The sequence below is a fragment of the Salvelinus sp. IW2-2015 genome, linkage group LG20, assembly GCF_002910315.2.
Source record: "Salvelinus sp. IW2-2015 linkage group LG20, ASM291031v2, whole genome shotgun sequence".
In the NCBI taxonomy this organism is placed as follows: domain Eukaryota; kingdom Metazoa; phylum Chordata; class Actinopteri; order Salmoniformes; family Salmonidae; genus Salvelinus; species Salvelinus sp. IW2-2015.
The window spans coordinates 855,033-871,834 of NC_036860.1; the positions used below are offsets into that span (position 1 = coordinate 855,033).

The following is a 16,802-nucleotide window of genomic DNA, read 5'->3' on the forward strand; positions in this document are numbered from 1 at the left end:
ATGAGTGCCTTTTGTTGTTTTAAGTAGAAATTGTGCACCAATGTTTAATTGTTAAAGCTTGTTATATTTATTGAAGTGCTCTTTAATATAGACCACATAGATAATTCAATCAATCTGATTTTTATATAAATGAAGACAAAATTCAGTATTTTGACATGTCCCTCAGTGCACCCTCTGTGACCTTCACCATCATTGTAAAGCCCCAGTTATTTTGCTGCTTTGACAAAGTCATTTCTGAAGATCAATATATATTTAATGTGATTAGTGATTCGTTTTAAGGTTAAAAAAAAAACGAACTGTCCCTCATTTTAAGGTCAACCCTATTACGTGAACTGAACTCTCGTTTTAATATGGTGAAACTATTACTTAACATCTAATGATCAAATCATTGCATACAAGAAAGTGAGTTGGTTCTACTCTTTTTGGCCATTTTCTGGTGTTTTGTGGTGAAAACTGAGTGGTTCGAGCATAACATGTCAACCCTGTTACCCATAGAAAAAAGCTAGAAATGTTTTAACAATTTCATTTTTTTTAGGCTTGCATTCAATTGCACCTACCTGTGGCACACAACAAGCTTCCTTTTCCCCTGTCACAAGGGGATGTATGGCTAATTTAAGATTAAATCTTCAACCCTGTTACTTTATTTGGGAGTCAGTGCCACTTACTGTAGTAATTTAGTTTTTGAACCTCTTGAGTTGTGAAAACTAGTTTTTTATTAAGTTGAACATGTGCTCTTTATCGCAGAATGTTAAAATGAAGTGAAATCAAWWWWTTTTTTAACCAACTTACACATCTCATAAGGCACCAAATTGGTGTAATTTATGTATCCTTTTATAATAGCCTACCCCGTGGCTCAGGAGTTTTTCTCACCTGACCTGGTATAAATTGGAATTAAAAATTAGATGAAGATTGTCTTCATCTGAATAAAATAGATCAAGATGGGATGAATAATTTAACTGGAAGCAAAACTACAAATCAAAGCTTTCTGATGTGTAGAATGACATAGTCTCATGTCATCATTACGCGAGAGGGCTCTCCTAAAAATGTGAGTCGTGATATATAGGTAAACAATGGACAAAACATCAACAGGTTTCAGAAGGAAGCAGTGTCCTTCCATGCCCTATTTTCACCCCCCGCCCACTGCTTCCCCTTCTGGGAAAAGTGAATACGTCCAACCTCTGCATAGAATATTGGCAAATATTCAATGTACACAAAAAAACATAAGGATGGCCTCACCATTTATCTCTTCTGTAATGTTTACTTAAAATGAGAGAGTATGATTAATATGTTTCCATATAGATAGGTTGTATTTCGTATTAACTACACTGATGATATAAACTGTTTATTACACCAATCTGTTTGAATACCAGTATAAAGAATACTGCTCATATTGATCGTTTGTTACAGTTTTACACTCTGCTGTACCTCTAATAAACTCCAGCTCCAGTTCAGCTGTACTGAACTCATGTTGTTATGTTAATGATTAAGGACAACCCAAGGTTCTTTGCTTCAAAAATGCCTCATGCCAACAAAAACAACCAGTCCAGAACACTGTGTTAGGAAATGAAGTCATATTCCGGGGAGCAGTTATTTGTTTGGATGAATGTCACAAGTAAAGTAATCAAACAAAAGGAGGCCAAATCTCCAGTTGAATAAGTGTCCTAGTYACTGACAGCTGGTTAACATTGTTCAGCCAGTGATCCAAACCCAGCATCTACTTTATCTTTAATTGTGTGCAGTATTGTCCTACTGTAACATGATAATCTAGTGTCCAATGTCAGTTAGCACCCATGACAGTCTAATAAGGATGGGGATTCTCCTCATTTTCCATCTTTCACAATGGCAGCCAGAGTCACAACCTGAATCGAATGGAGATGTATGTGTGTTTGTATGTTTTTTATGTATTTACTGTATATGCATAAACACGCGTGTGTGTGTGTGTGTGTGTGTGTGTGGGTGTGTGTGTGTGTGTGTGTGTGTGTGTGTGTGTGTGTGTGTGTGTGTGTGTGTTGTGTGTGGTGTGTGTGTGTGTGTTGTGTGTGTGTGTGTGTGTGTGTGTGTGTGTGTGTGTGAATGTGTGTGCTTGGTATGTTATCATTATCCTCCCTTCACACCTTGAACTTTGTCTATATTAGGGAGCCTGCTGCAGGACACATAGACAGTTTGATCTGAGCGATGTAGCCTGAACCTCATTCTTTTTTTTGGATGCTGTTCCTGTTATTCTGGACACTGTTTTTTAAGGCTGCCACACAATCTGCAAAATTTTTTAGTTGGAGATTTGCTGTGGAAAGTGTTCTCTTGAAGTGTTCTTGTGCAGTAGCTTTGACATAAACTGGTGTCATTATGACTTTGTAGACCAGAAAGCTTGTGGCAATATGACATGAAGATGAGATATTTCATTCTACATATGGAAAGAAAGTACCCATACACACTTCATCCCAGCTTGAACAAAAAGTAGGCCTACGTCCCGTCAATAAATAATCAGATCTATGCAGAAACAGAGTGCTCCTTTTTCTTTATTTAAGACTAAAACGCTCACACTAAAGGTCAGTCGTCTGAGTCCATATAATTAAACACAATAAATCAACATAGTCCGGAAATATAAAACAGCTGTGTGATTTGTGTATTTACAATCATACAATTTCATAAATAAATATATCATATCTTCCATGCTTCTGTCAGGAATTACAGAACGTTTGTGTTATTCAACAGGCTGTCATCCTGCTAATGTAATGGCCATTGGTAGTGCCCTTATTATCTAAAAGGTTAAAGAAATGTAATTCTGGAAATATTTCATTCTCAAATTAGTGCTAAAAATCTGATGGAATTATAAAGAATAATAGATCTATGTGAAAGGTGACTATTTTGAAACTATTAAGCATCTCAATATTGATTAATTCTGGAAAACCAAAGGCAGTAAACACAATTAACACAGTCAACTTGTAACATGTATTTGGTGTATGTATGACACATACTGTATGTAACACAAAGGCTTGTCAGACAAAACTTCAGGCATGCGTAAAGAACCATCAGAGTGTAATGATTCTAAAATAAATATAAGCATTTTATTATGTACATCAAAATGTTTAACGGTGTGCAAATTCTACACGGGGACATCATGACCAATTTTTTTTAATGAATATTTACAAAACAATATGAACATATATTTACACATTCATGATCTGCACTGTTGATGTTAGTTAACACTAATTTCTGGATTTATTCCATATGGCTATTGAATTAAACAATATGTTTAGCCCCAACCCCACATAAAAACACAACAGAAACATAAACAAACACTTTCACTGACTCAACAATAATGTCTTTGTTAGGCTTAGGCCATATATAATTACCCAAACTCTCTGTCTGTCTAATACCTATAACACTGTGACATCCTCAAGGTCAAACACATTTAATTGTAAACAGTTAGACACATTAATTTCACTCTGATCTCAGAGAAAGAGGTGTCAAACATTGTGGCCTAAAGCCACCTCAGCACTATCATTAGTATTTGAATAAATCATCTGGTTAAAAGGTTAGCAGCATGATATATAATGCACTTGATGGCTTCTACTCCAGTACCTAGAACTGTCAAAATCAGTTTTTACTTAGTCAAATAAATCTCTCTCCCCAGTAAACAATGCTGTGAAAACCATTAAAAGGCAACTGTGTTTCTGAACCTGAATGAAGACATGATATGCTACACTATTAAAAAAAGGGTTTTAAAATGGTTCAGCTGTCCCATAGTAGAACCTTTTGGTTCCTGGTAGAACCCTTTTGGATTCCATGTATAACCCTCCGTGGAAAGGGTTCTACATGGAACCAAAAGTTCTATCTGGAACCAAAAAGGGTTCTTCAAATGGTTCTGCTATGGGGACAGCCCTATAACCCTTTTAGGTTCTAAATAGCACCCTTTTTTCTAAAAGTGTAAGTCTGTGTACTACTGTTGCATGACACATGAACAATGAACATGGTTTAAGGCTTTCTGTCATAGAAGAATTACACAATTATGTACTGCTTTCACACAGTTGGGCTGAAAGAACGGGAAGCTATGAGAAGGAGTGGATGACAGAAAGTAAGACAAGGGAGAAAATGAGAAAGCTACATCTCAGACAGACTGTCCTAAATCTACTGTCTTGGCTTGCAATTAAACACCATATTAGGGAAATTGATGTCCACAGCAATAGTGTTATCCAAGGCACATAGACATACAGTATACGTGTCAGTGTGTTAACCGTCCATTTGGATAGTGCGTCCCACTAGTGAGGCAATGTGGACGATTGGTATATAAAAAACTATGATTTGACTTTGTCCCTGTCTGGATGATGATATAGAGGTAAAATTGGCTCCATGTATAGAATTCAGCACGACATTCACTATCAAAGGGTTTCATTTCAACAAGTGGCTCAGGTGTTAGTTTAAGTCCGATTTTGATATTAAAACAATTCAGGAAACAAAAAATTAGTCTAGACATAGTAAAAGATATGATCCCGCTCATTATTTTCTCAACATTTTTGTCAGTCTCGGACATAAGTAAATAAATACCTACGTTATTTACAATACCTAATTTCTGAATTCTAGTAACAAGAAAGAGAGATTTTTCTCAATTCTAAGTGGTGTTAAATAAAGTTGCAGTCACCTCATATATCAAGGGCACTTCTTCACAAACACAAAACACTCAAATATTACAATTACATTACTGTTCTTTCATAATGKGGTTCAACTTCTRAAYAGTCTTSYATTTGTAAGACATTTCACAGTTCAGACAAATMGTCTCTGAGAAAAATACTATGGTGTAGAATGGGCCAATAAAACTCAAGCTTGGTGGAGATGAGTTGATGGTCTCTTATGGCTCTGGATTGTGCACAAATGGGCAAGAAAGACACATGAATGAGAAATCTTCCTCCTTTTCCTGCTTTTCTTTCCAGAGATTCCATTTGTCTTTGAGCACACAGTGGTTTGGTCAGCGGTATGACACTTTCTCTGCCTTCTCATGTCTTTGAGGTTGTGAGGTAAAAAAATAAGATTGTCCAGGTAGCTTATATAAAATGTCTCACTTACTCCTCTGCTTTCTCCTCTTAAAGCGTTTGTGTTGGCAGGGAACGGCAGCACTACGGTCAAGCCTCATCATCAAGACTCACAATCTGTCTCTGAGGGGAAGGAAACAAAGAGTAATACATTAGGTCACTGAACTACAGCTACTGTACAACATACCATAGGCTACATATGCTAATACAAAAACACTAGCATACTCCAAGTGACATTGAGATTGACTGTGTATGACAGATTGGCCTCTTACCGGTGGGTAGGAGTAGCCGTCTGGACTGTGGCTCCTGCATATGTGCACCTGGTCTTCAGTGGTCTTCTGGTAGACTGGGTTTTCAAAGTGAATGGTGTTAGTGTTCTTCAGCCTGTAGTTCCTCCACAGCAGCACTGCACCAAAGGCCACCAGACACACAATGGCTGAGAGACACAGAGACATACAGGTCAGAGGGGATTTGTTGATGCTAAATTGGGGTTTTAACATCATTGGTGTGTAATAATCATGCTAACTGTGTGTCTAAGTCAGTGATGTTAAAGCAACTTACCTATAGGCAGCGCGATGTATAAAGCTGCAGGGGTTGAAGGGGCTGTGGGTATAGCAGCAAATTCATGGCGGATGTCTGAAGGGAAAAACAAGACAGATTTAGACCAATGATACACCATGTCAAAGTGTGATGTCCCAGGAAAGTCTCATCTTTAAAAATATTCATTGCTGATAACTCCTGCATTTAATGAGTGCACACATTTAAGTCATGCTTACCCTGAGTGGTGACTTGAGGCATTGTGGTAGTCTGGGCCTGGGGGATCCTGGGTCTATCTGGCTGRGSRKKKYGKGRSWYRSRYKKSRYAGKSYKGGKAGKSSSRGGMRKMRCWGKSGTARCKRTGRTRGSGRYSWTRGKGGYSKYRSKGGYKGSRSGKGCWGGRGRKGYRRSKKRKGKKKGSGCGGGTGCCGGTGGGGGGTTGGRGGYGGGAACAATGGGCTTGACTGGAGYTGCAGGTGTTGGTGCAGCTRRTCAATATACAGATRACACTTAGGTTAGATATTATACAGGAAGCAAKGGATCATATATTTCCYCTGTGTTATGCTACATAGAGAGGCTGAGGGTGCTAGCTAGATATATACCTGGTACACATTTYCTCATGTCTTTGGCCAGCAGCATGTTGTCAGGGCATGCACAGGTGTACTTGGGGGAATGTATGCCCACCTGGGGGGCTGCYAGACACATGAACTCACAGCCTCCGTTGGCCACCTTGCACCAGTCCCTGCCTGGAGTGGGGCAGAGGGGAGGAGRGGATTAAGTCTGGGTACTGGTTTGTCTCAATAGAAAGCACATTGCTATTGCTATGCTACTGCAGCATTGTAACTTAATTGTAATAGTCTGAGGCTCCAGACAAAAAAATAGCACTTTGAATAAAATGCATCCCTGAGGTGCAACCGTCATGCAAAAACCCATTGGTGCCTAACTCCATGGCTACTCTTGCATAAACAAACTACTGATCTAACTAACTATGGGAAGATTAAAAAKCTGAGAGACCTGATACATACCAGTTGGCTGTTTGAGGTTGTGGTACAACACAATGTCCTCTGGGGATACCAGGTGCTCTGCCACAGGCTTGATGTCCCTGCCTGTCACACGGTTGGCACTCAGAATGGCATTGTTGCTGACATCTGTCCAAAACACTCTTTCCTACACACAGAATACACAGTACTCCATTTAAACATTTCTAATCKCTGCATAAACATATKAAATATATATGRTTATTTTCAKACTTATTTTCATAGTGSCTCATTTAAAAGTTAAAGTTGTAATTTTGGCACTCACCTCAAACACAGTGATGCCTAGGGGATGGGCTAGCCTGTGTTCATCTATAATGAGTGTTCTTCGGCCACCACCCTGGACGTYGATACTGGAGAGGGTGTGCAGCTTGGAGTCCACCCAGTACAGCCGCTGGTTCAGCAGGTCTGACCAGGGGATAGGACAAGAGAAACTAGTCAGACCAGAGTGACCATGCAGAAACACACACACAATTATGCATGCGCACCCTCACACACAAAGGTAGGAAGTTATGAAAGTGCTCACCAAGGGTGATTCCATTGGGCCACACAATGTTGTCTGTGACCAGAGCAGCACGGTCTCCTCCGTTCAGACCTCCCTTCTCAATCTTGGCTGGAGTTCCCCAGTCAGTCCAGTACATGAARCTASGAGGGCAGGAGAACACATTTATTGAAGCATGTCATCATTCAACAGATATCCTGTGTAGGCTCAAWGTTTCAGTCATTATGCTCATTYMTGAAGCCAGTGTGGGACCTACTTGCTGTGGGGGTCGACCACAATAGCGCGGGGCTTGGCCAGGTCATTCTGGAAGAGAGTCTTGCGGCGGCTCCCGTTGGCGGTTGACACGGAGATGCTGCTGCGGATACTGTCGGTCCAGTAGATGTTGCCGTGGACCCAGTCAAAGGCGATGCCCTCCGGAGCTTCGATGTCGCTGTCAATCACAACTTTGTGTTGCGCTGTGTCTGCAGCCAAGTCTATTGAGGTGCTGGATTGTAGGAGAAGGGTGAACAATAGAGAKAAAATATATTTATTATACCATCATCATCATTCTAATCAACATCATCAAGATATCACTGGGAGCAATAGGCATACAACAGGGCTCTATGGATAAAGATAACATGGAAGCTTTGCTCACCTGTAGATCTTCTTCTGGGAGAGGTCAGACCAGTAAATCTCCTTGGCAACCATGTTCATGTCCAGAGCCACTGCATTCTTCAGGCGGGGGATGACACGCGTGTACTCACTCTTGTCCAGTGTCATCTTCCTCACCTCATGGCGATTGGTGAAGAACAGATAGGCTACAGTGCCTGTGTGATCAGACGAGAGAGTATCGTTCCAATAACTGCAATGCATGACCCATGACAWTWTAAAAATAAACTTGATCAAAACATGAGCAAAGTAAGCATTCAGTCTTTCTTMGGTCCAATACTTACCGATGGCCTTGCAGGCTTTWGTGGCTGGGTCGACCTGGTAGCCCTCCTCACACTCGCACTTGTAGCTGCCCATATGATTGACACAGATCTGGCTGCAGATGTCTGGGTTGGCACACTCATCGATATCTGTGGGAAGAGGTACAGGACAGATATGACGTCTGTGTAACTGGCACAGTGTTGGAGAAGGTAAAYGGTGGCRTAGRGTCAGACRAAGGGGGTGTGACAGTAACAGCACTGRGTCAKCATGGCTCCACAGGGAAGTGGTCCAGTCAGGACAGAKACCTTCTCACCCCACTATCACCAGCTTTACACTGCCATACAGGATTGAACTAAGGCAAAGGTATCAATGGGCACATYGCCTGGCACTAGGCCTAAAGGATGTACAGTCTGAAGTCCACATTGAAATGGACATCAGATCMAATATGGCTGCTGATTGAGCCAACTTTTTGGGCTCTGTGGACACACATGCAGCTACAGTGGAAAGGAGTTTTACCTTCACAGCGTTTCTTGTCCGTCAGGTAGTAGCCGGTGGGGCATTGGCACTCATAGCCGAACTTCAGGTCATTGCAGATGTGTGAGCAGCCGCCATTGTTGTACAGGCACTCGTTGGAATCTGCAGGGAGGGTTAGAGGAGAGAAAAGTGACAGTTCAACACACCAGTCCACAACTCCTYCTTTCTTTCAGCAACCACAGCTAGATAGCATTCCCAYGGWTTCCATCCAACTCATTTTACGTGAGAAGCTAACCATAGRCAAAACWATWTYCCCCCTAAGTACATGTTCCATCTTCATACTCACCACACTCTCTGAGAGGCTCATCTGACCAGTCCCTGCAGTCACGCTGCTTGTCACACACCTTCTCCATGCTGATGCACTCCCCACTACGGCACTTAAACCTGGTGGGACCCTTGCAATGGCTCACTGTGGAGGAGAGGAGAGTGTGACTATAACACAAAGGTAGTATTACCATTCCAGTAGGTCACAGTAGTAGAAGCAGGGGTAGTAGCTTTATGTGGGGCAAGAGCCTACCATTGACACAGCCTATTTCATCACTCAAGTCTCTGCAGTCGTACTGGCGGTTACATTGGCGGCTGCCGTGGATACAGGTGCCATCACCGCATTGGAACTCATCGGGGCGGCAGGTGAGGCGGCCTATGGAGAGAATGAGAGATTGAGAGGTCAGTTAAAAATCCATATGCAACTTAAATATTAAAGACAGAAAATATTAAAGCGAATATAGCTAACAGAAGTAATAAAAGGGTAATATGAGAGAGGGAATGTACTCACTACAGTTGGTCTCGTCAGAGCGATCCAGGCAGTCGAACCCTCCATCACATTYCCAGCTGCYGTGGATACACTCCCCGCTGCCACATTGGAACTCCCGAAGGGAGCAGGRCTTGGGGGCACYCTCAGSGGCTCGCGTCCCACAGYTCTGGGGCCACTCRTCGGAGCCATCCGAGCAGTCARYGTCTCCGTCGCAGGCCCAYAGGCGCGGCACACACACAGAGTTGTTGCACTGGAAGGAGGTGGAGCTACAGGTGGTGGGTGGGCAGGAAGCCTCGTCGCTCCCGTCATCACAGTCCAACTCCTCATCACACACAAARGAGGCYGACACACACTGGCCGTTACTGCAGCGGAATTTGTTATCTGTGCAGYGCTTGGGCGCTGTGGGAGGAACAGAGAYGTGTGTGTTAGAGSGGAGCCTCATTTGTCAGGCTTATATCAGTTAGGAAAGAATGGGACTGAGAGGGAAAAGAGAGAGTAGATGAAAGAAGGGGAAATGTTGGGAGGTAAGTTGGGGAGAAGGGTACAATAGAGAGTGGAGAAGACAGGACCACTCACCACAGCTCTCCTCATCAGCTCCATTTTCACAGTCTGCTTTGCCGTCACAGAGCCAGGTACTGGGAACACACTGGTTCAGACGTCCACCACAGCTAAACTCTGTGGTTCTGCATGTTCTGGCCGCTACAGGTGCAACCGAAAAGAGAGAACAACCATCAKTGACTGAAACTGAAAAAGATGTTGAACTAGAAGTGTGGTTCAATCCTCTATTGTATTCCTATTAGCTACGGCGGTATGTGTTACTCACAGCAGGTTCCGGGGAGCTCGTCAGTTCCATCTCCACAATCATCTGTTTCGTCACACACCCATCTCAGTGTAATGCACTTCCCATTCCCACACAGGAACTGCCTGATCCTGCATACTGTCTCTGCGTCTATAAGGGGAAAACACACGTACCCACACGGTCAGTCCATGACTATTCATTCTGGTGAACAACAAAATCTCAAAATCAAAATGGGCTTTAAGGAGCATTTAACTGACTAACATTTACGACCCCGGATACATTGTATAATGGGACAATAAATCTCTCATGAATGAAACCAATTGCTGTTCTATTTATTTCTGGGAAGCACACAAACCAGACGCTTTCCTGAGAGGACACTGTATATAGCTGCACATTGATCTGGTACTGGTACTCCTGGCAAAGTACACAAATCAGACGCTTTCCCGAGAGGACACTGTATATAGCTGCACATTGATCTGGTACTGGTACTCCTGGCAAAGTACACAAATCAGACGCTTTCCCGAGAGGGGTTGCGTGGCAAGCCAAGCCCATGCCAATGCAAAGCCTTAGCAGGATAGGACAACCAGTGGTATTTCTCTGCTTTATCATCTACATACTGTCAGGTCAGTCAAGAACACTACACATTATTTGAACACCTGTATCCTGACATCATAATAAACCACAGGAAAAGGAAAAAGTGTCTGTTTTCTGTAACTCTGTAGATGTTATCTGAGGCAAATACTTGAGCAGACCATAAATCAGAATATATAGAGTTAAATCAAAGGTGCTAGAGCAGGTTGCATCTGGTGGGTCTCATTTCCCAGCTTGCAGTCATATGTGACAGTGRGTGGGGGAGGGGATGGCTGTTCAGTGGGCTATGGCTGGGATGCTAGTAACACATCAACAAAGAGGCAGGGGGATGGGTGGGAGAGGCCCATTATGACCCTCTCAACATACATACTGTACGTATACATGTATACATACACATGCAAATTCCAACCTGCCTATAGAGGAGGAAGGTGGAGAATCTACAACTCAAACACACTGACACATGCACACACACACATGCACTCACACACACACACACACACACACACACACACACACTAATTTTACACCTGCCATTGGTAGTGGAGAACGTAGATTTTTGTCAGTAATTGGGTGGTGGTGACTGAAGACAAATGAAAAGAGATCGTAGACATACAGTGCTGGCTGCTGTTATGTTCTCTTTAACATCTTAATTTTCCTCCATGCAGTTCTGAATGCTCTTCATCCATCAAACAAAGACATTCTAGACCTCCTACAGCTCTCCACCCAACCCCCTATCTAAATCACCCTAGTTAGTGAACTGGAAGAACCAATTAAGACACTGTACTGTACAYCAGTGCCCCTGGCCGCAGAGATGACTCACAGCAGTGTCCAGATGCCACTGGGAATTCCTTATCCTGCACTTAGGCCTCAAAACACTGGATGGACACCTGTTTCTGATAGGAGCCAGAGGGAGGAGCTTGACCAGAGGGAGGAGCTTGAATCACACCACTGGTAGCTGATTGGGTCAAGCGCAAGGTTTGCATGATAATAACAGTAGAGACAATAGTGGGCCAGATACTCTTTTCACTGACCACTGGGGATGGATTTTCAAAACAGGACAGTTCCTGGGTGAGGTGAATCTTTAGTTTCTGACCAACGGTTTCAGGTGCAGGAACAATAAAACCTACTGAATTGCACTACCATGTTATTTCAAGAATGTAAATAAGGGAATTTGGAAAGATTTAACAATTTATGCTCATTTAAGAGAAGGCTCATAGTTTGGCCTACATTTTCTTTACTGAGATATTTTGGTCATAAACTGTGACAGAGCAGTTCTGTTGCTTTTCTTTCCATTCTATTCAACAGATGTCAACAGCAGATCTGGGAAAGAGGATGGAAATTAAATGGGGAAATCTAGTACAGATATGACTCTGTGAACAAACACTATGAACATGAGAAGTCAATGTCCTCATTCACCATGTCTCCACAGCTAAACAGGTTACTGCTATTCCAGTTCTGGACCCAGCTGTCCCCATGTAAAAGTGTACTATGGGCGGCTGTATTGGTGGGACCCTCTTCCATGTGCATTCCCTTTCTTTAAAGGTTTTATCATTAGTGACTTTAATCTTATCTTACCTGGTTGTCTTATCTATARAGTTCMCTCGTGAGTGAACAAGACWAGCCACAAAATAARAGCAGAACAACACGTGAATGAATACCCACACAACTGAGAGAGAACATAAAAGAATACCCAGATGTGATCACATTTCACACTGCCATCCCTTGGAAAACAGTTGGGTTCTAGTAACTCACACAATGAACACAATATGACCCTCTAGGGCCAGGTGAGTATATTGACTTAATACCTGCAAACTCTAATTAAAGGCTATCAAAGTCTCTCTCTCTCTTTATCATRTCCACCTGTCCTCATTCYCAGAGAGAAATGATGGTCAGATGCAGGCGAATRCCCTGCCTTCAATAACATTTGGTTAGGCTTAAAGTTCAGTCCATCAAAGGCTCGGAATGACAAGGTTTACTGATTAACCTTGSGGAGAAATGTAACGTGGCATACTTGTTTGTCTGTCCTCTGATGTGTGGTGTGTTTAATTGATCTTCCGTCCCCTATCAGGACAAGCTGGAGGAGAGTAAAACAGCTCTGCCCACTGTTTGATGAGCTGTTGAAGCTGGCTAATCAAGTAAAAATCTCTTAATATGACACTTAGAAGGCATGGACATGGTTCACAGATAGCATGATAAAGGGATTTGCACAGGCTTACAGTTAATCAGTACCACTTTCTAAATAGGTGATGGAACAGATCTTTTTTGAGATGGGGCATGTCATTCTGCAACTACTTTTATTTATCGCTCAGCATTCTCCATTTAGGCCCTCAGAAAATGTCATGGCAAAAACTGTATTCTTTCTGATTATTTGCAAAGAGTTTGAATCAAGTTCCCAGTGTGAGTCTCCCATTCGATGTCACCATTCGATGTCACATTCTCGATATATCTGCACGTTACAGATTGCGCAATATGAGGGATGTCCGCTCCTCCTGATAAGACAATGGACAATGTGAGAATGAGCACAGACTGTTTCAGACTGCTGATGCTCTCACAACAACACAASTCTGTTGTGTCAATGGATAGGAGTGTGAGAGCCAGTTCCAACACGTTCCTGGCACTTTTTCCCAAACATTTCCATACTGGTCCCAACACTAACACTGGAAGTTATTGCATACAGGGCTGATGGTGTTGAACCAATACATTGGAATGTTGCCTCAAGAGGAATACTTAAAAGTCATGCTTTGTGGAGGTGGGCAAGAGGGATTCCTTTCATTCTCAGGGTGGCCCACCACAATGACATCATAGGGCCATCAATACATCATGAAAGAGTCAAAAACATGAGTGAACACCAGAGAGTCTAGATTGCAATGTGACTGGTTATTGCATCAATTGAGAACACATTTAGTCTATTGCAGCCTTGCTATGTAGCCTAATTATACAATAACTCACTTGTAATCTGCTGTACCTGAATTTGGAAGATTTTTGCACTTTAAAGCTAGAATGAGCAGTTGAAACAAAAAAGCAWCACCCCGCCTCTGTTTTGGTAAAAAGCTGAGGGATGGGCCTGAAGAAATGTAACCTCTCTCAAATTCATAGACACAGCCAGACTATGGATGCAAGGACTGACCATCCATGATATCAACATTATAATTTGAACCATGTTTTGAGACTATGCAGGGTTTGTTTACATTTAGCCTATATTGTTTACTAACATTGGAGGGAAAAAAGCTTATATTTTGGGTTCTGATGGTGTACAACAGCTGGACTAAGCTCATTAGGTATGTATAAGTGGCATAGCGGTCTAAGGCACTGCATCTGGGTGCTAGAGGCATCACTACAGTCCCTGGTTCGATTCCAGGCTGCATCACAGCTGGCCGTGATTAGGAGTCCCATAATTGGCCGAGCATCTTCCGGGTTTGGCCAGGATAGGCCGTCATTGTAAATAAGAATCTGTTCTTAACTTACTTGTCTAGTTAAATAAAAAATATAATCAATGGGTGTATATATAATTAGGTAGATACCCATAAACTTCTAGTCATTGTGCTAATGCTAGTTAGCATTGGCTCGCTAAACTACCTCAAACTTTCTTCATACTGGCCAATGGTATCCACGAGTTCATCTGACTCTGACGTTTTACTTGCCAGTAAATAGCCTCATTGGCAAAATCCCGTAGTATCCCTTTAATTTATAAATCCTAAAATGGATGTAGCAATGAAGCTTTAAAATAACAATAGCCTACTAACAAAATAATTGTCTTACACAAAAAAGTATTGCACAATAGCGCAAAAATGTAAACTCCTGCTCTTCTCAGCATGCACTATAATGCAAACATAATTTAGCCTCGACCCGGCTCCTATTCCACAACAAGCTTTCGGAAAGGTCTTGTTGCACATTCTCAAATCTGATTGGCCACGGAATCTCATGGCCAACAACAAATCAGAGGCAGTGAACGTAGTTCATTCAAACAAATGCCGGTAAAAATAGATCATGTAAATGTATCTAAAGGTAAATGCGAGTACAATGACAAAATAAATACTCGCCTACGCATTGTGTTCTGATAATAATAAGAAACCATTTGTGTTGCACACTATCGCAGCTTCTTCAAGATGCAGCACAAATTTGACCTACATTCTACAAATAACTAGCCCCCTCCCCCGTCGTGATGCGTCAGGCGATGTCCAAGAGTGGGCTATTTAAACATTTCAAATCGATTGATAACTGCCATTTACGATAGACATAATATTTAACAAGAAGGTAGGCTATGTTTAAAAATATACTTACTTTGCCACTATGCATTAATGGAACAAATAACAAATAAGCCAAATGAATTGGGGAATTATTCCCGAAGTTTACGATACACTAGAGTAGACCTATGTTACAATAAAGATACTTACTTGTTTGGACAACACAGCAAGCCAGGAATACCAACAGCACGCACAGCAGCCGCCCCATAGTCTGCAGCCAAATTGTTAAAATTATTTACACTTTACTCTGACTGTCAATAAGGTACAATGATACAGCTATAACAATGTATATTATATGATTATTCCTTTACCAAGTTAAAACGATTGTTTTATTTTAAAGTCACTGCTTCCAAGCTATTCAGTTCCTCTGCTCTTATGTTCTGGATTCAGATGCGCTTGGGACGAGAGGTTAGRCAAGGATGCTCCTGACAGTGTAATCATGTTTGGCAACATCAGAGCAATTTCAATGTGGTCCAGGAGTGGGTTGGAACGGGAGGAGCCCAAGAAGCATAGGGCGGGGTTTGGAGTGGTGTGATCTCTGGAATACAGAGCCTCNGGGTTTTGGAGTGGTGTGATCTCTGGAATTACAGAGCCTCTTTATCGAAAGGCGGTGTCTTCAGACGCTCTATTTACTATGTTTAACCCTTAGAGTTCATTCTTAAAGCTCCACGCACGAACACACACAACACACACACGCACGCACGCACGCACGCACGCACGCACGCACGACGCACGCACCACACACAGACACACAAATCACCCACACACACACACACACACACACACACACACACACACACACACACACACACACACACACACAGAGGCGGGCCAAGACATACAAATATTTGTCTATAAGCTCATTCTGACAGGCGCTTCTAAGTATTCAAAAGCAGGATCTCCCTGGTCAAAACAATAGATAAAGATTGTTTGAAGTTTTGGTCAAAACATATTTGCTTGCTTTTCCGTGGAGTTGGTAAAACTGGTAACTATAAAGGTGATTCTTATTAGTGATAGTTTTACTGAGATATGTAGAACCTATCTTGTGACATTTTGATAAAATTGTACATTTTCATGACTCAGCTCAATCCAGACACAAACAGAAAATGACATAGGCTGTTGGGGTTCCTCGAGGTTGTCCCTATGAAATACAACAGAACTGAGTGGGGGGAGAGAAGAAAAATAAATAGGATGTTAGTGAACCAAACAATAAGCACAGAACATGTGATCAGGTCTATCATGATGGCCTTGAGGACTAATTCTCATCTAGTTTGTACTTGCTCTATCTATTTTTAATATTGATCTATCCAATGTCCATCAGTGTGCAATGACGCACCATCTCTTAAACAAAAGACAAAAACGCCACAGCCAAACGACTGTTTTTCCCTCATGGTCAGAGAGGCAACGCGTGACAACATAAATAATAGCAAAACAAGTGTAGTCAAACTGCTCTAGTTCTCATGGGTCTGCTGACCCGACCAGTATTAGTATGACATCCTGCTATGCCTCTGTCAACCAGTAACTGACTACAGCTCCCTATATTATTTCGGATCTAATAGAACAAGCTAAAAACTGTAATCTAATAGTGGCTTCACATCAGAGTTGAGGATCTAGCTACACACAGTAGCTGGAAATAAGATGGCAGGAGAAGCCAAGGCTTTGATGATGACAGCTAATTATATAGCTATTACCCTCTCCTTCTGAAGCAATGGTGTTTTATTTAGTAACAGGGAGTGGTAACACAGATGTAATCAAGATTATGTCAGGCAGATTTGGATCATACTACACTACATCAAGATGAAAGATTAACAGTTCAATTTCATGTTACAATACCTTACAAAAGAATCATTGCTAATTGGTTTTTACTCCAG

The 16,802-nt window shown here is 42.0% G+C and overlaps 1 protein-coding gene across 1 annotated transcript; it reads right to left on the reverse strand.

Annotated features, from left to right (window-relative positions):
- Nucleotides 1–4,547: 4,547 nt before the first annotated feature.
- On the reverse strand, nucleotides 4,548–15,332 carry ldlra (low density lipoprotein receptor a). The gene is made up of 20 exons (XM_070433714.1): nucleotides 15,243–15,332; nucleotides 15,082–15,142; nucleotides 10,121–10,246; nucleotides 9,874–9,996; nucleotides 9,319–9,696; nucleotides 9,061–9,183; nucleotides 8,830–8,952; nucleotides 8,526–8,645; nucleotides 8,033–8,158; nucleotides 7,735–7,906; nucleotides 7,357–7,584; nucleotides 7,125–7,243; nucleotides 6,867–7,006; nucleotides 6,590–6,731; nucleotides 6,167–6,310; nucleotides 5,988–6,052; nucleotides 5,804–5,870; nucleotides 5,589–5,663; nucleotides 5,300–5,463; nucleotides 4,548–5,150 (listed from the first exon to the last, which is right to left on the reverse strand). Exons 2-20 carry the CDS (start codon nucleotides 15,137–15,139, stop codon nucleotides 5,118–5,120), a joined length of 2,526 nt encoding a protein of 841 aa, XP_070289815.1. The 5' UTR covers nucleotides 15,140–15,142; nucleotides 15,243–15,332; the 3' UTR covers nucleotides 4,548–5,117.
- Nucleotides 15,333–16,802: the final 1,470 nt, after the last annotated feature.